Here is a 25228-nt window from a genome sequence, read left to right as displayed (position 1 = left end):
GCTGTGCCCTTTTTCGGGTCAGCTCCGCCTGATGCGTGAGGTTTTCGAGGGGGGGGGTGAGGCCGAGCAGGCGCTTCCGCGCTGTGCGGCGTGCTCGCCCACGTGATCGGCGGGAAGGTGTGGCTCGCTCCGGCTGCGAGGAGTTTTCTTTAGCGGGCTGCCCTCTGCGCCGCTGGGTCGTGTCGCTAGGCCCTAGGCCTGGTCTCTGCGGGCTGATATCTGCGCCGCTGGGTCGGAAAGGAATTCCGGTCCCGCCTTCGAACTTCCTAGCCCGTGGATGTCGTCCGTGTGATACAGCGGCCCAATGCGCGCTCAGAACGGAACGGTCGCTTACCGCGCTGGAGCTTGGCTGGGCCGCCGAGCTCGTCTTCCTTCTCAGTTGCTTCAAATCACTGGCGTCGGGTTCTCGGGGAGCTGGGCGGGAAACCTGTGAGGCGCGCTGCTCTGCGGAGTCGTCCTTCTGCCTCGGCAGTCCTTCGTCGTCCCTTGCCGCAGTCGGTCCTCTTCAAACGATGTCGTTGTCGCGCCGCTCCTCCAGCTCCTTCGAAGACGATGTGCTTCTGCTGGGGGAGCGGCGGTGTTTAAATCCTCTTGAGCCCCCTAGAGAGTCTCAGGTGAACCCCCTTTGATTGGGGGGTTCAAAGGTAGCAAGGTTGACCATTGGTCGCCCCCCGTTGGCGCCCGGGTCACGAGGTCACTTCCTGTCGGGGTGGCTGGTGCGCACCCCGTTTCCGCTGGTTCTGGCCGCTTCGGGGCGCCCATAACCAGTTCCCATCCCCCTGTTGGCACCGCGTGGGTTATGGCACCGGCCCTCGAGCCTCCCCCACCCTACGGGCGGGTGCGGCGGCCTCTGCAAAATTGCAGCATCTCCTCAGAGAAAATCCCCACCAGAGACCCGAACTCAGGCCACGAAACCGAAGCTGTGTCCACTGTGCCAAGCAGGCTGCACCGCATTGGCTGTCCTCAACTGCTTAGGGACCTGACTTAACTGAAAAACTAAACCATACTCCCCGGTCACCACGCGAACAAAACGCCCCCACGACCAACAGCAGCAGGGGTGACCCTGGGGTCCGAGTCGGGCCTCCCACTTGCCCTGGGCTTGAGTTAAACAACCCCAGAGCGCTCACCCGAGCCATCACAATTATGCCTGGGGGAAATCTCCTTAACAGCGGATCCATCCCCCAAGCGGACAACCCTCCTGCCCCAGTCCCCCTGCCAAGACCCGTACGGCCGAAAGGCGCGCACCTAACAAGGGGGCCGTGCGGACACCCGTACTTGGGACGGAGTCACTCCCGGGCATGGCCCAAATGGTGGGACCCCATGGGGCGGGGGTTGCCTACTAACCTCGTGGTCCGCAGCATACAAGGGACACAACCGAAACGGCGTCGGGGTAGTGGGCAAAGAGGGCGCCCAGAGGGCTTCCGTGGAGAAGTGTGTCCTGCCGACCGCAGGTCAAGCCCCCTTAGCAGATGCCCGCAGTCAGCCCCAGGTCGTCCGCCAGAATCTCTTCAGACATAGAAGACGGCGCGGCGTCCTCGGCACAAACAACTGCGCCTCCCCCTCAACTCCCGACTCTGCTGGGGGCCTCCCTGTTTGTTCCAGGCGCCACAGGGGACAGGGTGGCGATTTCTCAAGAAATTTAAATCAAGCTAGGCCACTGCTCGATCTCTAGGCCTGGTTCAAACCTGTTTGGCAGTTCCCTCAACAACAACGTCCCTTTCGAGGTTTTAGTAGGGAATACCTGCTGAGAAAATGCCAATACTGGCCTCAACAGCAACAGGACTCCCATTCTTTTCGAGGGCCAAGTCAGGGAGCTAAGTGACAACGTTGAAGACCACAGAGTGGTCCTGCAGTGGTGGTTGCTTGACTGCAGTTGGATCAGCGGCATAACCCTCTCCCGACCTCATCCAGAACTATTGGTTGTGATAAATTCATTGTTGCTGGGTTGGGGAAGAACATCTGGGAGAGGTGGCGATCATAGGACTCTGGTTTCCAGCAGAGGCTTGCTTCCACATCGGCTTGCTGGAGTTGGGAGCAATTTTCTTGGCTCTAAAAGCGTTCCTCCTGGCCATCAAAGGGTAATGGGTGCAAGTAATGTAATGTAATGTGTAATGTAATGTATGTGTTCTTGTAAAGCGCACTGCTGCCCTGAGGCGTCGTGGCGCTGTAGACCGCTGGGGAACCCGTCCTGGCTATCCATGTGAGATGGTCCCTACTGGGTATCTCCAAGGTGAAACCAGGCATCCCCGGCGAATGTGGGGGGCCGTTGTAGAGATGAGGTAAGCTAATGCCCAGAGTTGCCGAGTGTGATCCCTGGTTAGAGTAGGCACCGGGGCGAGAATTATCGAGTCCACTGACCATGGTCCATGACCCTGCCGCGTCGGGAATTGAACCCTGGTCCTGGGCCGTTCTCTGCTTCCGGGTCTGCTGCCTCTAACCAGTGAGCCACACCACTCCACTCCAGGAGTACTCACTGACAACACATCCAACATGTAGTATTGCAAGAAACAAGGCTGTGTAGCAATGTGGGTTCTGTGCCAGACGGCTCTGCACCTGTGGTAGTTGCTAAACGCTTACGGCATGTCCCTAATCACCCAGCACCTGGCAGGATCTTTAAACGTTGGGACAGACAAACTTGACTGAAGTTGCCTAGTGAATCACAAATGGCAGTTACACACTGAGGTGGCAGTGCCTCTGCACGCAATGTGGAGAACCTGGCACAATGTATGCACTATCGCAGAAAATGTGCAGTGTTGCCTCTTTTTTGCGTTGGAGTTCCCAAGGCAGCTCTCCCTAAGTGAAGCTTTTCACCAGCATTCTGGATCATGCCTTTCTTCCCCTCCCTTTCCTCCCCAGAGTACTAAGATCAAGAAAGGCTGAGCCCAAGTCATTCTAGTGGCCAGAACTGTGCAAGGACCGTGTAGTACCCCGAATTTCTTGTCATGAGCATATGTCCTCCTATTTGGAGAACCTCCTGTCTTCTTCAATACTTTATTTTGGCATTGTTAACCGAAAAAGTACACAACAGACAGCCATTTTTCTGTCTCATAAAATGTAAGTTATAATAGTACAACCAATTTAAATTAGTTTTAAAAGAGCATTGTAAAAACATGTAAAAATCAGCCCCTGTACAGTACATAAATCCAGTAACCCTGCTTACCCACATCAAATATCATTCAGTTGGAAAAATCTACCACTGACAAGGAAGAATGCATATGTGCCTCATCTTGTAGTGGAACATAAGACAAGACATAGATCTTCCACTATACCCTCACAGTTAACTTGTTGATTCTAATTCTCCACGTCCATAATAAGAATATAGACCCGCTAAACACAATTGACTCTTTTGTGTCCCCTCTAAAAATCCTAGATCCTTCCCAAAAATGGACACTACCCAGCCGCTTACACACTGGGATAATCCATTTCTTACGGGGTAAAGCATAGCTGGGACAGAACAACCAGAAGTGATCCACAGGTTCCTCCAACAGTAAACAAAAGGGTCATTTAGATGGTAAAGAGCTGTTTTGTCACACGAGGAAGTTAAGACGTTTAATGGTGGGGTGCCAATTCTGAACTTTATGTATATGGTTTTAGCCTGACCAGATGTAATCTGTCTAGGAATGACTCATAACACGGGCCACTTTTGTAGTTCAAGAACTTCTGTTATGATACCTAATCTGTGGTCATCCCAAATTTGTTCCAGTATACACCATAGTCTTGACAGGTGTAGCCCCGTTAAAACCAGGCAGCAAGGAGTCATATGGGGATCTCCGCAATAAAGTAATCTTCTGGTTAAACAAAAACCGTCCCCTACCACCCTCCTCTCCTACGGAGATATTATTTGTAAGAAGAGTAGACTGGGTGGGACTAAGGACCTGGAGGGAGATTGCATTTTGATCTCGTTTAAGGATGCATGGGTGGTAGATGCCATTCGAAGAGAACCTAGATTTGCAAGACAGGGGGATGTACAAACTTTAGCCCTATCATATTTTTACCCCCATAGGCAAAGACCCGCCCAACCTTACCCCATCTTCCGTCAGGCCCCAGCCATAAGACACCCCTTGGCACTAACCCCTCTCGACCGACAGCGCCCATTCCTTTTTAACCACTTTGGCCCCCTCTCTGACCTCGAGGCCATAGATTGACTCCACGCAACATCCAGTGAGTCTTCCCCTGTTAAAGTAGCCGGTCACGAGCCTATTGGGTATTGTATGGCGAGCCCGCATCCAACTGACAATCTAGCTGCCGTTGGGGGAGGCCTAGAGTCTAGGGCACCTAACCTACCTGTATACAGAGATGTTCAAGAGGCTATGATAAATGACGATTCCACGGACAATGCCAAGCTCATGGAGATTATGAAGGATAGAGGGCACAAACAGGCAGCTACCCCAGTTTCACCTTTGAAATCTCCCCCAGTGGTCCCACCCAATGATAACTTGAAAATCTTGTCTTGGAATATCGCAGGAATCAAGGCCCGCTTTTCCTCTACAGACTGGTTGAATTTTGTGGATAAACACAACATCATTTTGCTCCAAGAAACCTGGGCAACCAATCCAGTCTTCAAGCTGGGATATATCAACTTCTTTAAACCTGCGATCAAAGGGGGCAAAGGACGTGCCTCAGGCGGACTAACGATTTGGGTGAAGCAGTCATTGGGTCTCCATCCGACTGAGCTCCTTGTTCAGCACCCGGATATCCTTCTAATCAAACTAAGCAAAGCTAACCAACGGGATCTGCACATTTTTAACATTTATGCCAGAGGCTTGCCTGGTGGCCGAAGCCCACCATTGTTGAACATCATAGACTACAAAATCGCTGAAATGGGCAGTGGGAATGTAACCATCCTAGCCGGAGACTTAAACTGCACCATAGAGCCATTGTTCGATATGGGGGACAGTTGGAGCACGGCTGAGGATACAGCTTGGGACATCCCTGATTTAACTGTTGATAAAAGGGCTAAAGCAACAGAGGCGGCAGTCAACTGGATGGCATTCTGCCTAAACAGGGGATTCCGAGCTTGCAACGGTCGCACATTCTCGGATAAAGAAGCCGATTGCACTTTCGATAATGGTCTAAGGCAGAGCCGCATTGACTATATCTTGTTAAAATTGGAATTTTGGTCTTTACTAGTTGACATGGTAGTAATACAGCGTCCAGAAAGTGACAATAACCCGCTGTTACTATCATTGAAACTACCAGATCTAAAGAGACAAGAGGAGCCTACCATCTCACATACAGGGGACGTTTTGCTAACCAATGATAGGAGGAGGTTGAAATGGTCCCGGGTCATGGAGGACAAATCATTATGGGACACTGTTAATACAATCGCCAATAATGTGTACAACGAGATGTTGAAAATTGATTTGTCGGGGGCTAACCCGGGCTTGGCAAATAATGTCATCAATCTTCACACTAGATGCTTTGACCAGTTAAAGTCCATACTTTCCCTCCCTTGCTGAAGTGCTTCTACCAAAGCTAATCCCCTGCCCCAGAAATTGTACAACAAAAAATGTAGGGAGGCACACTCGGATCTTATTTCAACTATTAAATCTCGGGACATGGTCGCAGTTAAGGCAGCCAGGCTCCATTACAGAAAAACCCTCTGGGAATCCAAACGGGAGTGGGAGGATAGGTTCTGGTCAGATCTCCTGGAGGCTTCCACCTCTAACAACCAAAAAAAGTTTTGGGATCTAGTCAATTGGGGGAAGGACCCGGATTCATCTACCCCGGCTAACCATGTACTCCTTGACGAATGGGTAACATTCTATTCCGCCCAATTCAGAGCCGATGACCCTAATGCCATAAAATCCCTGGGCAGGTCACCCCCGTTATGCACCCACGGGGAGAAACTTATTTTCTCAGTTCCGGAGGCCGAGCTGGCCCTGGGCCTGACCCTGCGAGGGAAAGCTCCTGGCATGGATCTGATACCGGCGGACCTATTTAAATCTAATCCAGCCATGTGGCTCCCTTATATAACCATGTTTGCTAACTCCTTAGCCAATGGTGCCACGATTCCAAAATCATGGAAGGGAGCAGAGATAATCCCGATATATAAAAAGGCCGATAAGTCCAAGCCAGGGAATTACCGTCCTATTAGTCTAATCGATTCCATACAAAAAATCATCGCACGTATGGTCCTGGGACGGGTCCAGGGCTGGATTGAAACAGAGGACATATCTCCCATGCAGGCGGGCTTTAGATCGGGAATAAGCACCATAGATCAGGTGTTTAGACTCTGCCTGATCTATTGGAAGGTGGTCTGGCTTGGCGGCGGTACCATCTTTGCTGCATTCATCGATCTGAAGTCCGCCTTCGATCTGGTGCCAAGGGACAAATTGTGGGGTGTGTTGGAAAACCTAGTATGTCCACCAGAACTACTGGCCCTCATTATTAAATTCCATGAGGATAATTACGCGAGGGTAAGGTGGGGAGGCCAGGGACAAGTGACGGATACATTTCCCGTTACTAGAGGTGTCCGTCAGGGGTGCGTCCTGGCACCAACACTTTTTCTCTTATTCATCGACCAAGTGGTGAAATTCTTCATTGATACCCCCACTGACGCCCCAATGTTGGCCAGGACGAGATTCCCGCTACTCATCTTCGCCGATGACACCTTACTCCTCTCAAGAACACGCAGCGGGCTGCAGCGGGCCTTGGACCGCTTTGAGGAGTTTTGTGCCATTAACAATCTGGCGGTAAATGTGGGGAAAACAAAGTTTATGGTTTTTACTAAAAATCATCCAGTCCGGAGTTCCGTGAGGTTGAACGGAGTCAATCTCGAGCAAGTCGAGACCATGACCTACCTGGGGGTTACCCTTGACAGCCGCTTGAGATGGAAAGATCAAATTAACATCCAACATCTCAAGCTTGCATGTTTAACTGGCTGTCTTATCAAAGAGCAAAAAGGATCCACCACCAAGCGGGCTCTTCCAGCCCTCAAGATCTATGACGCCAAAATTACCACCGCTATTCTTTATGGCGCAAATCTTTGGGGCTATATGGACCTGCTCAATCTTTTTAAAACCCAATGTAAGTTGCTTCGGAACATAGTAGGTCTTCCACAGTCAAACCCCTCAATCCCCCTTTGTCTGGACTAAGAGTGCCCTCCGATCAACGAGATGGCTAGATTTAGGTTGGTGGCCCTGTGGAGACAAATATGGACCTCTCCTAACCTGTCTCTCTTCGCAAAAGAACTAGCTGAAGTCAGGTCAATTAGTGGATCCGGAAAGATCCCATGGCTCCTAGCTGTGAAAACCACTCTCATTGATATGGATCTAGAACAACTCTGGTCATCCCCCCTATCCAACCCTTTCCCCTCTAAATAAGAGTTCAAATCCCTGTACTGGGCCTCGATCCGCCTAATAAGAGTCTCACTCTCCAGCAATACCAGTCTCACAGGCAGGTTTTTAACATTTAAGGTAGACCTATCCCGTGAGCCCTATTGGGATGTAATAACCAAACCGCTAGACAAGAAACTGTATCATCAGTTCAGAGTGGGGTCTTTGCCTTTGAACTCTTTTGCAAACAAATGGTCCACAGGTACACCGATCTACTGTAAAGGTTGCCCGGAACAGAAAGAATCAGAGGGTCATTTTCTTTTTGCCTGCCCTAGATATACAGCGCCCCGGAAGAAATGGTTAAAACCACTGTTCCAGAGATTACCATTTAAAACATCTGCTGAAGCCATCCGGGCGCTAAAGACTAACACCTCTATGCTCTTTGTTGTAAGTCTGGCTAAATATCTGGGTTGGGCCTGGCTTTTAAGGTTACAATATATGTCATAAGTGTCAGAGCCCACACATAGTGCCTCACATAGTGACAAACTCTGTACATTATTTAAATCATCAGTTTTTAGATTTTTTCCTCCAGCACCCATTGCACATTAAGCAAGAAATGGTTTCCCATTGATCGACATGATTCGAAATGTACTACTTAAACACCATGTTTTTTTTACTCACCCAGGTTTCCTTTTACCGATATTTAATGTTCCTTTTAACTTTTTCTTTAATTTCACCTAACTTAGGGTTGCAACTGAGTGGTTTAGTTGGTTTGTTTGAAATGTATTGACGTTTTGTATTTCTTTCTTTCCAAACAGTTTTTTCTTAAAACCTTTTGTTTGATTTATTATTGTATTTTAATTTGTCTTTTATGATTTGTCAAAAATCGAAATAAAGACTTGAAACCTGAAACCTGTTCCAGTATACAATTCCACTGAGCGTGTTTCAGTTTAAAATTAGCACCCGTCGCCATTTTAGCAGGAATGAGCCAAATATCCTCCGCCTTGGCAAATTCACACAATGATTTTACCTTCCTTAACCAGGATATGCAAACTTTCTTGGTCAGACTAAGAATCTTCTTTAGAGCTTTCTTCTATATCTCAAGTTCTGGGGTGTTCCAAATTCGAACCCAATATATTAAAAGTTCCAGTTGAATCACATGGTCAATCCTTTTTTGTACTAGATCAAAGCAAAGTGGGGTAAGAGGGGTACTAGTTGGAAGATTAAAAAAGAGACCTAATACATTTATTTTCGGGTACACAAAGTGTGGGCACATCTGACTATCCCCAAATTTCTGCACCATAGACTACCCCTGCCATAGCCGTGGCCCTGTATACCTCCAGAGCTGGGGATACTGCTCCACTGGATGTAGCATTATAGCGTTTCCCTATATCCATTGCCTGTTGAAGTAGGAATGTTCTATTTTTCCTTAGCTGTAGTTCCCAGGTCATATTATCGGACAGTCTTACTCCCAAGTAATCAAACGCCTTTACTTGCTCCAGGGGTGCAGCCTCTATCCTCATTTTACCTCTGAAGGAGCGATGGGGATTCAGTGCCATGAATTTTGACTTTGCTGAATTTATCTCAAGGCCCCTTACATGACAGAAGGATGAATAGTGATCTAACAATGAGTGCAATCCACGTAGTGTTCAAGATATTAAAAGCATGTCATCAACAAACATTAAAATCGGTACTGTTTTGCCTGCTGATTTTAGTGCATCATAGTTGCAATTTGCTAGCCATTCTGCCACTCCATTTATATATTAGCTAAAGAGTGTACAGGCCAGCATGCACCCTTAGCTAACACATCGTCTGATGTGTATTTTTGATGTAAGGTCCTCACTCTCATTCCTCCTAACCTGGGCGTATGACTGCAAGTGTCGTTTTTTTAGAATCCCAATGAGTTCCTCTTGAGAACCATATCACTCCAACACAGCTCGTAAGTTCTCCCTCTGGACCACGTCAAATGCTGCCCTCAAATCAATGAAGGCAACATAAAGATTGTTACGCTTATCGTCCTTAAGCAAATTACCTGGTCCAAGGTAGTTACCTGCTCTACACCTTGCTTGGCAGTGTGCTGGATATGTTCTTTTATCCAGGACTGGAGTCTCATTAGAATCGGCGTAGCAAATATTTTTGTCTTATGTCAATTAAGCACAATGGGTCTGTAGTTGGATGCAACATCCCTCCCCCCCTTCTTGTGAATGGGAATAATAATTGCTCCATGCCAGGAGTGGTATATATCCTCACCCCTAGGGGTGTTCAAATAGGGTGCCCTTATCTCAGGCTGAGAGAGATACAAGTCTCCTGGGATACCTCCTGTCACAGCAGCAGAGTCAACCCTTTCACCCAAACCTGCAAAAATCTATATCTCTATCTGTGTAGATTGAGTAGCGACAGTTGATGGCTTTCGATCTTCCCCCTGAAGTTGTTGGTGTCATCTTAGCAGCCAGGCCTCCATCAATCCAATTGATTTATGAAGGATGCTGGGAGAAGTTTGTTACCTAGTGCTCTTCCTGGAACATACAACCTCTGCATACACAGATATTAAATGTTCTTCTGTTCTCCTTGTCATTGGCCCAGCAAAGACTGCTTTGGTAACAGTTAAAGGTTACCAATTAGTTCTTTTGGATTTCTCACATTTTTCTGAGCAGTCCTCCCTCTTCAAGTCGCCTGTCATGATGTGTTTTTTGAAGTAAATGAAGAAGGGTGGGGTGACACATGCCACCCCTAAACCAGTCGCACAGCAACCATTTCGCCATTTGGCTACATTCCATCCATACACTTTATTTTTCCATTTTCCAGATATCTTTCATTTTTATCCACATTTCTCCGTATTTCCTATGTTTTTCAGTTTTATGCACTTAACATCCGGGTTATATTCTGCCATTTCCCAGGTTTCTAATGTTTGAACTGTGCCCTCGGGACCTCAATTTCAAACACGATCGACGCAGTGGTTCGTCCAAGGCAATATTTATTTAAAATTCCAATGCATTTCGGGCACTTCGCTGCCCTTCGTCAGGGAACACTACAAACAACAATAATAGCAAAGTATGAATTTCATGTTTTCTCATGACTCAATAATTTAATGTTAATTTAACTCATCATTAAGTTTTAAGTGAATAAACGCCTCCTCGTGAAAAATCATTGTACCAGTTTTCAACACGCTATCAACGATGAACTCAGGATTAACAGAAAATGAAAAAACATGGATTTAAAAGAAGAGTAATAGGTGTGCATCCCACCCCCAGTTACAGTGTTTTTTGAAGTGGCTCACCCATATGATCCTTCTGACTCCATTTGTCATGACGCTGTGGGACCTCAATTTGATACTCACCTCTTTGATGCACACTCCATTCAAACCCATGCACAGTTGCCCTCTTCATCTTCTTACCATCAAGATGGCATTGCTTATGGCTATAATATTGGCCAGGCAATTGAATGAACTCCATGCACTGTGCGCTTTCCCTCCTTATATATCTTTCTTCATGGATAAATTAGTCCTACTTGCATGAATGCCATTGCTGCCCAGGTAGTCCCACCCTACTACATACATAGGGCAATTAACATCACCTTGCTGACTTCCTGTGCACTGTCTTACACCTCCAAATAGGAGGAACAACTTATTCGCCTCAACCCAAAATGGGCACTTAGCTTCTGTGTGCACCCGACCAGGGACTACCAACAGGATAACCAACTTTTTGTTGGTTTCTCTGTGGCTAAGAAAGACAAAGCTGTGCAAAATAGGGCTATCTCAAGATGGTTTGTGCTATACATCAATGTCTGCTATGGGCTAGCCAAGAAGCAGCCGCCAGAAGGATTTAATGCTTCTTCCACTAGAGCTGGCCTTTGAGTCTGAATTAAAATATAAAATGAAATACCCACCATTCACTAAAGATTGAATAACATTAAAGACAGTTTTTTCACAACTTTGTTTCAGTACCTAAGGGTGCGTTCATTCAACTTTAAATAAAAATGATTTTCTGCATTTGATTGAGTCTTCATTTAAGTGTATGGTCGTTTTAGCTTTCACCTAATTTTTAGATTTCACCTCCATTTGTTTCCTAGGTGCACTGCTGTGCACTGGAAATCGGCTGATCACAGGGAGTAACACAAAACGAATTCGTCTATGGGCTGTGGCCGCTGTGCAGGAGTTAAGACTGAAAGGATCCAAGTCTAGGTGAGTGCTTCTCCAAGTATCTCTGAATGTATTTGTTGGGTTTAAAGAGGCTGTCCTTTGTCTGCACCTCACCTGTATTGCAGAGTGTTGCCTATCTCATTGACATTTTTTAAAATCAGAATCTTCTACGTTACTATACCACAATTCCACCCACCTACTAGCCCTATTTGACAGAAATGTAATGGTAACAAAGTGTGATTTAAATTACTCATGTAACTTTGTGCCATGATTTTGGTCATTAATGTGCTTAGTCACATCCCTAATTTCCTGCCAAACCATACCATAACAAGTTTATGATGTAACCACCCCATCTTCATGACTTGGCAGTGCCCTTTTGAAATCATAAATTGCTCTTTTGTAAAGGGTTTACATCAATCTGCCTTCACCTCTCATATATCTACAGCCCATGTGTAGTTGTCTGAATTTCCTAGTTTACACTGCTACACTGCTATTCCAGTAAAAATTTGGCCAAGTCTAGTTTAATTAAGTAATAAAGAAATGTTTTTAATGCACATGGAGCCAAATGTACTATTGTACTGGACACAAATCACACACCACGTTTTGTGACCAGTAATTTATTATGGGAACCAAACTATGTACTACTAGGTCAGATTCTCAAAATATTGATACAGAGCGAGCTGGGAATTATTATTATCCAGGATTGGGGTGTCTTTCATGGATTCACATGCCTGAATAATTTCCTGTTATCGTCCCACGGTACCATAGTCAAGCAGTATTCAAATAATGCCATAGAGTATAATGGCCTTGAGCCATGTTCAGTATAGCCTACCCATGTCCTTCTTAAAAAAGGACTAAATGTTGAATGCAGTCAACCAGCTGCTAGCATTCTTTAGAACCTTCCCAGCTGAGGCAGTTTCCCTCAGATTTTCAACACATGTAGTGTGTGAAGGGAGTCTCCCAGAGTTCTACTCAGTTTTTCTTCTACCTTCTAGATTTTTTCTTCAAAAAAATTCTCCTCACCATGTCTGATAAGAAATTACTCTTTCGGGCCTGCAAGACCTGAGGCAAGAAGAGAGTCCATGTTGATGATCCTCACAAGGACCGCATTTACTGCCTCTACCCAGCCAACGAGGTAAAACAGTGCGAAATCTGTCACACTTTCTCTTCTAAAACGTTAAGAGATAGAGAAGGGAGGCTGCTTTTATGGTTACAGTCCACTAAGCACCACAAGTCACCGGAGGAAGACATTTATCCAGTATTGGGGTATCTTTCATAGATTCACATGCCTGAATCATTCCCCGTCGCCGAGGCGGGAGTCCCACGGTAAATAAAATAACAGTGCCAAAGGTAAATAACTGTAGTAGGCCCTAAGGAAAAGGCCTGAGGCCCAAATCTTAGTAGCCTATCTACATCATTATGCTAAAAAGACCAAAGCCTTTGTCCCTACCAATCAGCTAGCAGCACCCTCTAGAACCCTCTCTGCAGAGCCAGTTCTCCTCAGATTTTCACCGCACGTCATGTGGAAGAGAGTCTCCCTGAGTGCTACTCCTACTCAGTTTTTCCTTCATGATGTCTGACTAGAAGGCCTTGTTCAAACCTTGCAGAAAATGCGACAAAAAGAGAGTCCATGTTGATGATCAACATAAGGACTGTGTGTATTGCCTCTACCCAAAGCATGAGGCTAAAGATTGTAAGATCTGCCGAACCTTCCCTTCAAAAACTCTAAGGGATAGGGAGGCTAGAGTCCTGTTGTGGCTCAAATCTTCTTCAACTGAAGATGATGATAGAGCTTGAACCTCCAGCAAGAGAGCAAGATCTCAGGACAGTTTGTCAAGTAAGGGGAGAAAACATCTCAAATCCTCACACTCCACTTCAGGTCCTTCTCAATCCTCTGGGCCTATTCAGTCTACAGAAGCTTCAGCTCTCAAGGACTCTAAAAAGCAATTAATCAAAACCGTGAGTAAAAGCTGTTCTGTCTCTTCAGCTTTACCTTTGTCGACTATCTCTGTCACATCTTCAGCTCCTACGGCGACAATTTCTACTACTTCTATTACTTCTCCTATCCTGTCGACGAAGATTTCCATAGTGTCTAAAAAAGCCGTCCTCGATGATCCGTCGACGAAAGCCTCATCGACGAAGCCGTCTAAACAGTCGTCGACGAAGGTACCTTCGACGAAGCTTCTGTCGTCGACGAAGATATTTTCTGTGCCGTCTATGAGTGCCCTGTCGACGAAAGAGTCAAGTCCGTAGACGATTGCCCTGTCGACGTCGAGTCAGTCGATGATGCTTTCGTCGACGTCTGCCTCATCGACGATGATCCCGTCGACGACGACTAAAATAAAGAGTCCATCGATGGTGAATCTATCTTCTTTGCCCCATCAGCGACCATACCATCTACAGGAGTGGAACCTGCTTCTACTAAGTCTTTAGTGGCGGTGCAAACTTTTTCAACGCCTATTTCTTCGAAAATTTTCCAGCTTAAATCTTTTCAGAGGCAAGAGTGTTCGTATATATCACCACTTACTCCATCTCACCTCCTCGACACATATGCCCAAGAGCAGCATGATGACTATGATGATGATGATAACGATGAAGGAGCTTTTGGAATAGCTCGTCATCCTTCAGAACTGAACATTAAGTGTCAAGAAGATGAGGAAGATGAAAACTACATGGAACACTACTACCAGGAGGACATTTTTGATCCTCACCACACAGGATACCAGAGGCATTCTCGGATTTCAGAGTCCAGCCATCTGCCTCCCTCCCTCATTCAGTACTTGCAGGCCATGTTAGCTGATTATAGGCAGCGCTTTCCACCACAGCAAGTCGTTCCACCACCCCAGCCTGTGGTAGTTCCAGATACTATACCTCAGCCGGAGGTTCCGGCACCAATGTCTCCAATTACAGAACCTCCTCAACAGCACCAGCCTGTTCAGCCTGCTCAAACTCGGGACACTTCTTCGGATGAAGAATTTGAAGAAGGTGAACTGCCAGAGAATCCTCACTTGGATCCGTGGGATTCATATATTATTCCCATGCCGTCTCCACCAACTCCACAACCATCAGAGTCACCTCCAGAAGATATAGGTGGATTTCATACCCTCATGCAGCAAGCTGCTACTAGGTTTCAGCTTCCAGTGACTGTGGAACAAACTGATTGTTTACTCCACGATTTCAAAGAGGAGGCTAGGAAAGTTACCTGAGCAATTCCAATAATAGATTACATATGGACTGAGGGCATCAAGATTATGAAGAATCCTGCATCCGTGCCTGCAGTGCTTCCACGGATTGATAAAAAATATTGTGCTCTGATCAACAGCCCATCCTGCCTCATTGGTCACCCCAGGCCGGATTCGGTCATTTCACAGGCCGTCCAACAAAGGTCTAAAAATCTGGCCACACCCATCACTACACCACCGGACAAAGAGGGACGTCGTCTTGGCCTCATTGCTAAAAAGTTCTCAACCATGGCTGCCGCCTCCATCAGGGCAGCAAATTCATTAGCGATCATAGGGCGTTATGATCGCCAAATGTGGTCGGACATGGCGGGTCTGATTGACCTTATTCCACGGGACAAACAACAGGAGGCTAGAAAGATCTTGTTAGAGGGAGAGCGCGCAGCATTAGAAACTATCGACTGCGCTCTGAATATTGTCAACACAAATTCCAGGCAATTGGCTGGGGCTGCAGTTCTCAGGCGCCAAGGTTAGTTAAAGGCTACCACCTTCCAACCAGAAGTCCAAACCAAAATATTAGATCTGGCCTATGACGGCGAATCTTTGTTTGGCAAACATATTGATGAAGCCCCCCAAGCAATCAAGACAGATACTGATACCGCATGATCTTTGGGTTCCCTACAGTACAAACAGGGAACATTCAGAGGTGCTAGAGGGCGTGGCTATTCCTCTAGAGGAGGTTACCATCAACAGAGCAGAAAATATCAGCCTCAATATCGGCAATCTTATCAATCATCGTACTGCCAATCCAATACGTCTGGTTTCTCTCGCCAAGGAGGCCGAAAACGCTCCAACAATCAAGGGCGAGACTCTCATTGAAACAAGTGAGTTCAGCCAGGCGCCAATCACATTTACATCCCTCCCTGTTGGCGCGAAAATGTCTTTTTTCCTATGACATCTGATGGCTGGGTGCTTGAACTCGTAAAGCATGGGCACGCCCTAGAATTTGTCACCAAGCCACCAACAACTCCGCCCAGGGGACCCCCTCCCCCTCGTCTTCACTTATTGTTCAAGGAAGCTTATTCAAAGTTCCTCAAGAACGCTAAAGTGAACGTCCCAGTTCTTCAGAAACGGACAGGATTCTACTCCCGTTTTTTCCTCATCAAAAAGAAATCAGGAGAATGGCAAACAATTCTGGACCTTCGCAACCTCAACAGGTTCCTCAAAAAACAGGGTTTTCGTATGGTCACCCTGTCAGAGATTCTGAGCTGCCTGACCGAGGGAGATTTTATGGCTTCCTTAGACATGGAAGACGCCTACTTCCACATCCTGATTCATCCGAAACATCGAAGGTATCTCCGATTCACTGTGGCTGTCGCCCATTATCAGTTCAAAGTGCTCCCGTTTGGACTCAAATCGGCTCCAAGGATTTTCACAAAGTGCCTGGCCCCAGTAGCGGCAAAGTTGCGTTCTTGGGGAATCCAGGTCTTCCCGTACTTGGACGATTGGTTAATCAAAGGTCCTTCAAATCACAATGTAAAGAATGCCATTTCAACATGTCGCAATCTCTTTGCATCTCTGGGACTAACTGTGAACAGAAGCAAATCCCAGTTACATCCAAAGCAGATCCTGTCATTCCTGGGAGCACGTCTAGATACAATACAATGCAAGGCATTCTTATCTCAAGAAAGACCACTTCGCCTACAGAAATTGGCATGTGAGGTTTCAAAAAGAAAGTCACTTTCTGTTCGCCTGTTCGCTTCACTCCTGGGAATGTGTTCTTCGGCCATAAATCTCATCCCCTTGGCCCGCCTGAAAATGAGACCTTTACAGGAGAAACTACATCTTCAGTGGAAACAAGCGACAGGTTACTTGGACGATGTCATCAAATTCACTCCGCGAATGGGCGATGCTCTTCAATGGTGGTCACTGTTATCCAATCTGACACAAGGACTCACGTTCATACAGAACCCTCCAGACTTCATTCTGACAACGGATACGTCCATGGAGGGATGGGGAGGTCATCTCCAAGATTTACAAGTACAAGGCAAATGGTCTCAGAAGTACAGGCGACACATCAACAGTCTGGAACTGCAGGCAATCTTCCTATCCTTGCAAGCGTTCCTTCCAAGGATTGCAGGGACTTCGGTCTTAGTTCGAACCAACAATACCACCAGCATGTTTCCAGGTGAACAAACAAGGAGGGACAAGGTCGGCAACGATGTCAATGAAAGCTCAGGAGTTATGGGAATGGCTAACACTTCACAACATAACTCTCAAGGCAGAGCATGTCAGAGGCCTCCACAATACAATAGCGGACAAACTCAGCAGGTCCCTATCAGACTGCCACTAGTGGGAATTAGAACACATTCAAGTGAACAGAATTTTCCAGGCTTGGGACAAACCGACTTTGGATTTGTTTACAACAAAGCAAAACAAGAAATGCCGGTATTACGCCAGCAGATACCCTCAACAGGGGTCACGAGGGAATGCCCTGCCCATGCGATGGTCAGGGATTTGTGCTTACACTTTTCCCCCGATCCTGTTGATACCAAGGGTGTTGCGCAAGATGAAATTGGAGGGCTGCCGTCTCATCCTGATTGCTCCCCGGTGGCCGCACCAGTACTGGTTTCAAGAACTTCTGTTGCTATCCCAGGACCGTCCAATCCGTCTTCTTCAAACTCCAACAATGCTGTCGCGGAACGAGGGACAGATACTTCACCCAGACCCTCAATCTCTAAAATTACACGCATGGCTCCTGATTTCTTAGCATTTCAAGACCTTCATATTACTCAGGATTACCGTGACATCTTACTAAAATCACGAGCACAAAGCACCTTGAAGACTTATCGTCTTAAATGGAAGAGGTTTTGCTTTTGGTGTAACTCTAACAGTATACACCCGATAAAAGCTCCTGCAGAGAAAATTCTTCCTTATCTACTGCATCTGGCTCGCTCTGGTCTCTCTTTTTCATCCATAAAAGGCCATCTAGCGGCTCTATCCAGGTTCAGGAAAGTTGCCAACATTCCCTCACTATGTTCGACCTCTCTAAACAAACAGTTCATGAGAGGTCTTTTTCGAGCTTATCCTCCGGTTAGGCTTCCTCCACCGGAATGGGAACTCAATACGGTTCTCTCACAACTGATGAAACATCCATTCGAACCCATTCATAAAGCAGACATCAAGTATCTCACGTGGAAGGTCGCCCTACTTCTAGCCTTAACGTCTGCCAGAAGAGTAAGTGAAATTCAGGCATTCACTATTAAAGAGCCTTTCCTGCATTTCTCTAGGGATTATGTCACTCTTCGAACAAATCCAACATTCTTACCTAAAGTACCCTCACAGTTCCATTTAAATGAACCAGTGAAGTTGAGAGCTTTCTTTCCAAATCCTACTACACCAACGGAAACAACACTACATTCTTTGGACATCAAACAATGTTTAGAATTCTAGCTGCAAAGGACAAACGCCTTCAGGAAATCTGATCAATTATCTGTGGCTTACGGTCAAACCACGCTCGGTGCAGCAGTCACAAAAGCCACAATTTCCTGGTGGATAGCTTCCACAATCCATTTCTGCCATATCAAATCGAATAGACCACTACTGAGAAAGGTCAAGGCTCACTCCACAAAGCTGTGGCAGCGTCTACAGCATTGTTTGCAGGAGTGACGCTGAAAAATTTCTGCCGTGCTGCGACATGAAAGAATGTCCACACGTTCACGAGACATTACTGCCTGCAATCAACAAGTCAAGAGGATGCGGCAGTTGGTCAGGCTGTCTTACAACACCTATTTCTTTAAGAACAGCTTCAGGTAACCTGTGTTCTTTACTTTTGTATTTATACAGAGGTTTCAATATATTGATATACAGAATGTATTTTAAGGTATATATATATCATCATCATCAAAGCTTTATTTCGATATGAATATATCATAAATGCATTTAACATTTTATAAAAAGTGTACAAATATTTTTTTTTTTAAATTGGACACGGGTATCATATTAACGGGAAATTAAGAAACACATCAAGGTGAAACAGCTTTTCCTTTTCCTATATATATATATATATATATATGTGTGTGTGTGTGTACATGTTTCGATTTTAACAAATGGATTTACGTGACGTTAGATATCCATGTTTTTACTACTCTATGAATGTTCTTTTAAATTTCTGATCATGTTTTACTTATGAAAAGTTCAGTTACCTTACTCTTGTTGTTTATTAATAGTGATGTATCTTAGAGTTTGTGGGGCCAGTGGACCACTGGTCCCAGCCTTGTATGCACACTATTTTTCCTCTATAGAACACAGAGGATTCACGCTGTTTTAGTGGTGGTTTAGATGAGTTATTTATTCATCAACATTTCCTCGATTTAACTTCACATTGATTCAATAATATTGTGCATTTTCACCACATGACACAATCCTTTATACACATCCAATGCATTTCGGGGTTATCGTGCACCCCTTCATCAGGGAAAGGACAATACAATCAAAACATGAAAAAATAACGGTAAAACAGTTTGTCAAACATATGGGGAGGATACTAGCTGGGTCGGGGGAGGGTCGGTTTGTGCAGGTCGGCAGGGTGTGGTGAGTTTGAGTGTCGTTTAGTGGGTTCACCTTAATAGAACCAAAATCCAGTGAAAAAATAAACTTGGTTGAACCATGCTTACGTGTATCACGTTTGTCGTGTCGCCTAGTTCTGTGGGTAAAGGGTGGTAGAGAGTGTGTTAAATTAACGAATAACAGAAGAGGTTAGCGCCTGTGAAAAGTAACCAGGTGCTAGCTAAGTGAAACTAACCTGAGGGTAAATGGCGGGTTGCTCCGATCGTGTACGCGGGTCCGGGCGGAAACGCCTCTGACCGCGTTTCGTAAGATTCAAAAAGACACAATCACGTGATGTCTCCGAAGTGAAAAAAAGGTTCACTCGGAATTAAAGGGACCGGGGAACGTGAACATCGACTCGTAGTGAGTTAAAGGAACATGACTCGGGTCAAAAGTTCGGGTTGGGGTGACTTAACTAGTATGTGTGACATACTTTTTTAAGTGGGGAGAAATGAAGTGTATAATAAGTGGTTAAATACATTGTAATCAGCGGAACCAAGGAACTGGATACTTAATAGTCAAAGAGTAACAAGATATACTTAATGGTCAAAGACTAACAAGATATACACTGCAAAGAATAATATGCAAAAGAAAGGTAAATAAATGCATGATCTTTAGATCACACAGGAATTACTGAATCAGTCCATGAGCAACCTTATAGGTAACAAGAGAGTTCAATTCTGTCGTTTAGACCAAATGGCTTCTGTGTTGACAGTCTTTGAATCCAAGTGTTTTCTCTTTGGAGGAGAAATTTGGTATTGTCTACCTTCACATTTTGGAATCATTTCCAGTATGGTGAACTTCATTTGGGAAATGTTATGTTTTTCTTCATGAAAGTGTACTGCCAATGCAGATTTGGTATTTTTAAGACGGATATTAGATTTGTGTTCAGTAAGTCTTGTTTTAATTTTTCGTTCCGTCTTACCAATATATAGTTTTCCACATGGACATTTTAGAGCATAGATGACATTGCTGGTGTCACATGTAGCATTGACCTGTAATTTTATCTTGTGACCTTTCATTGGGTGGTTGATTGTGTTTCCTCGGATGATGCTATTGCAGTTTCCGCAATTGAGGCATGGTTTGGTGCCTGAATAAATGGTAGTTGTGACAGGTTTATGTTGTACCAGTTCTCCAAGGTTACGTGCTCTGGTGAACGCAAATAGTGGAGGTTCCATGAAAATCTGATTGAAATCCGGTTCCAAATTCATTGTGATCAAAGTGATTGGAATGTGCTTTGAGGTCTCAATCCTAGTAGTTGGTCGGGTTCATCTCTAGATTGCGGTGGTAACACATTGTCAAAAAAGTGCCGTAGTCGAAGTTTACGCATAAGTTTGAAAAAACTAACTTCTAGCTCCAAGTTATTTGAATTAGTCGTAGGTACAAATGATGTTCCCTTCTGTAAGAGTCGAGTTTCATGATTAGTGAGTTGGTAATCACTGATGTTGATGACTAATTGTTCTGTGTTTTCTTTGTCTTCTTGTCCTTGATGGTTCCCGTTGCGCTTCTCGTGGTGGGTGGCTCTTTCTCTTTCTCTTTTTCTTTTGTTTTGTCCTCTCCGGGGTCTCCTTTTTGTGCTTGGCCCAACATTATGCTCCACTACACCAGTTTCCATGAACCAAACTTAAAGACACACTTACCATTTTCTCAAATGGCACGTGCTAAAAGAATTACATCAGACCCAGAAAAAGCCACACAAAGAATCCAAGAAATTGCCATCAAATTTCAAAATAGAGGATACCCAGACAATATCATCAGAGATTCTAAACAGAAGATTATAAATACAGACAGACAAAAACTCTTACAACCCAACGTCAAAAAACAACAGACCCGCATTGTGGTTGTTTCAAAATTTTCGACAGCTACCACCAAGTTCAAACGGATTATACATCAACATTGGTCATTATTGAATTTGGAACCGGATTTCAATCAGATTTTCATGGAACCTCCACTATTTGCGTTCACCAGAGCACGTAACCTTGGAGAACTGGTACAACATAAACCTGTCACAACTACCATTTATTCAGGCACCAAACCATGCCTCAATTGCGGAAACTGCAATAGCATCATCCGAGGAAACACAATCAACCACCCAATGAAAGGTCACAAGATAAAATTACAGGTCAATGCTACATGTGACACCAGCAATGTCATCTATGCTCTAAAATGTCCATGTGGAAAACTATATATTGGTAAGACGGAACGAAAAATTAAAACAAGACTTACTGAACACAAATCTAATATCCGTCTTAAAAATACCAAATCTGCATTGGCAGTACACTTTCATGAAGAAAAACATAACATTTCCCAAATGAAGTTCACCATACTGGAAATGATTCCAAAATGTGAAGGTAGAGACAATACCAAATTTCTCCTCCAAAGAGAAAACACTTGGATTCAAAGACTGTCAACACAGAAGCCATTTGGTCTAAACGACAGAATCGAACTCTCTTGTTACCTATAAGGTTGCTCATGGACTGATTCAGTAATTCCTGTGTGATCTAAAGATTATGCATTTATTTACCTTTATTTTGCATATTATTCTTTGCAGTGTATATCTTGTTAGTCTTTGACCATTAAGTATATCTTGTTACTCTTTGACTATTAAGTATCCAGTTCCTTGGTTCCGCTGATTACAATGTATTTAACCACTTATTATACACTTCATTTCTCCCCACTTAAAACAGTATGTCACACATACTAGTTAAGTCACCCCAACCCGAACTTTTGACCCGAGTCATGTTCCTTTAACTCACTACGAGTCGATGTTCACGTTCCCCGGTCCCTTTAATTCCGAGTGAGCCTTTTTTTCACTTCGGAGACATCACGTGATTGTGTCTTTTTGAATCTTACGAAACGCGGTCAGAGGCGTTTCCGCCCGGACCCGCGTACACGATCGGAGCAACCCGCCATTTACCCTCAGGTTAGTTTCACTTAGCTAGCACCTGGTTACTTTTCACAGGCGCTAACCTCTTCTGTTATTCATTAATTTAACACACTCTCTACCACCCTTTACCCACAGAACTAGGCGACACGACAAACGTGATACACGTAAGCATGGTTCAACCAAGTTTATTTTTTCACAGGATTTTGGTTCTATTAAGGTGAACCCACTAAACGACACTCAAACTCACCACACCCTGCCGACCTGCACAAACCGACCCTCCCCCGACCCAGCTAGTATCCTCCCCATATGTTTGATAAACTGTTTTACCGTTATTTTTTCATGTTTTGATTGTAGTGTCCTTTCCCTGATGAAGGGGTGCACGATAACCCCGAAATGCATTGGATGTGTATAAAGCATTGTGTCATGTGGTGAAAATGAACAATATTATTGAATCAATGTGAAGTTAAATCGAGGAAATGTTGATGAATAAATAACTCATCTAAACCACCACTAAAACAGCGTGAATCCTCTGTGTTCTATAGAGGAAAAATAGTGTGCATACAAGGATGGGACCAGTGGTCCACTGGCCCCACAAACTCACTGTGTTATAACGAACGTGGAGGGACGCCTGACGTTACTTGCATAGCACCTAAATTGGAGAAACTGTCTTTCAAACCCGCTGTGCGTCAGCCCTACTAGTATTAGTATCTTAGAGTTTATCAGTACAAGTCTCCCACCATCTGCAACCGACTTTTACCTGGCATACTGCTTGCTATTCTGATTCAAAAGTCAACAAACAGAATGCCAGTACTGCGCGTTGGATAAAGGCTTACAAAAGATTGAGTACGAAATCCTCAATTCCAAAGACCACTCTTTCAGTCTAGCTTATCCACAATACTTCTTTTTATTTTTTGTTATGTTTTTTTCTTTATTTCTTATTTTTGTTATTGTAATTTTAACAAAAATTGTTTTGCACAGGGAGGGACTTAGGAAAACATTTATAATGACATACAAAATGACTGGGAATGGGTCACATGATTTATCACAGCTCAGGTACAATATAATCACATATCATTATTCAAAACATTTAGTGAAAACATGTAGAATTGAATGGACAACACAAAGTGCACTTGGGAACATATACACACAAGACTAGACAATTTTGTTAGACGGTGAAAAGATAGAAAAAATGAAGATGTATAAACCAAGTGTAAATGCCCTGTATTGATAAAGTGTTTTGAAAACAGGTGCAGATACTTCTACTCAATAGAACAATTGCTGTTGTGTGTTTTCATACAATAGACCATCAGTAAATTGAATTTTAGGTGGTCGGTCTCCCGAGGGTATAAATGGATTGGATTGGCGAGCAATGTAGGGAAACGCAGGGAAGCGCAGTACTGGCATTCTGTTTGTTGACTTTTACATTGGCGCAGCCTTACTGCGCTTGAGCCAGAACCCCCATTGTTGTCTCTCTGCTATTCTGATTCAGGCATGGGAATCTATGAAAGATACCCCAATACTAGATAAGAAAACACGTTACTTACCTGTAACTTCAGTTATCCAGTATTGGTATCTTTCATAGATTCACATGCACCTACCCTCCTCCCCGGAGAGTCAGTTCTCTATTTGGGATACTCATTTCCCACTTGTGCCAACGAAAATCTGAGGAGAACTGGCTCTGCAGAGAGGGTTCTAGAGGGTGCTGCTAGCTGATTGGTTGGTCTTTTTATCATAATGATGTAGATAAGCTACTAAGATTTGGGCCTCAGGCCTTTTCCTTAGGGCCTACTACTGTTATTTACCTTTGGCACTGCTATTTTATTTACTGTGGGACTCCCGCCTCGGCGACGGGGAATGATTCAGGCATGTAAATCTATGAAAGATACCAATACTGGATAACTGAAGTTACAGGTAAGAAACTTATTTTCTTATGGCTCATCCAGGCCTCAGAAGTGAGCAAGATTTCAAGAGAAAGACTCTGGAGAGGGCAGGAAACACCTCAAACCCTCTCCAGAAAGCAAGTGTTCAAAATAGGAGAAACATTCTAAGATCTTCTCTGAGCCTTCGTCTTCTGTTTCCTCTACTCCACTGAGGAAAGAAAAGAAGCCCCATAGAGCCTCCTCATCGGGGAAGAGCAGAGCTGAAAAATCTCCATTGACGACACCCCCGTCAACGACAGTCACTGGATTGTCAATGACAACAAGTTTCACAATTACGTTGTCGGCCTCGTCTACGTCAAGTACGATATCGACGATGGCCATCTCTGGGCTCATCCTGTTGACAAAGGTATTGCTGACACCATCATCGTCGATGACCGCCTCATCTGTGCAGTCAGCGAGGTTTGCAGTGACGAAGCAGACGGAGATACCATAGACATCCACACTGTCGACGCGACTACTGACGCCGACACCGTCAAACACAGGTTAGTTGATGACGACATCGACGAGGCCATCAGCGATTGTGATTCTGTCGACGACAAAACCATTGAAGATGTCGGCGACAATACCGCTAATGATGATTCCATCTACGGCAATACTGTTGACGACTGGGTTTCTAACGTCGGTGACTAGGAGTCCTTCGACGATGATTAGGGTGACAAAGAAATACCTTCATCCTGAGATGTCAGCTTAAAGGAAGATCTACCCTTTGCCTCCTTCGCACCTTTTGAATCTTCAAGAGTCGGATGAAGGTGATGATGGAATATACGTAGTAGCGCACAGCCCTTCAGAGTTGCATGCTAAGTGCAGGAAGTTGATGACGACTATGAGGACCATCAATACTACCAGCAATATCTGGGACCTCCACGTCATTATCATCGCTACGAATATCAAGAACATTGCCCTAGAGAGATGGCTCATCTGTCGCCAACTTTGATACAAGACCTCCAAGCTATGCTGGCCGATTACAAATAAAGATTTCTATCTCAAGAAGTCCTCAATAAACCACCGATGCAACCACAGACCCTTGAGAAAGCGAGTTCGCCAGCAACACCTACAATGCGGCCTTTTAAACAAGAGCCGGATCCAGTCGACCTTTTCTCCTCGGATGAAGAGAGAGAAGAAGGCGAAATTCCGGACCTAATTCCTTCGGACCATTGGAGGACTACATTAGTCCCACTCTCTCCCCTCCCCTCCCCTCC

The 25228-nt window shown here is 44.9% G+C and overlaps 1 protein-coding gene across 1 annotated transcript in view; it reads left to right on the top strand.

Annotated features, from left to right (window-relative positions):
- Positions 1–25228, top strand: part of WDR90 (WD repeat domain 90) — a 1374469-nt gene that overhangs the window by 1036892 nt on the left and 312349 nt on the right. Inside the window, exon 35 of the mRNA XM_086941318.1 lies at positions 11346–11457. Coding sequence (XP_086797444.1) covers positions 11346–11457 — 112 coding nt within the window. The remainder of the gene's footprint in view (positions 1–11345; positions 11458–25228) is intronic.

The sequence above is a fragment of the Lissotriton vulgaris genome, chromosome 10, assembly GCF_964263255.1.
Source record: "Lissotriton vulgaris chromosome 10, aLisVul1.2, whole genome shotgun sequence".
NCBI classification, from domain to species: Eukaryota; Metazoa; Chordata; class Amphibia; order Caudata; family Salamandridae; genus Lissotriton; species Lissotriton vulgaris.
The sequence above is the reverse complement of the archived record's forward strand: the minus strand, read 5'-3'. Positions and strand labels throughout refer to the sequence as shown.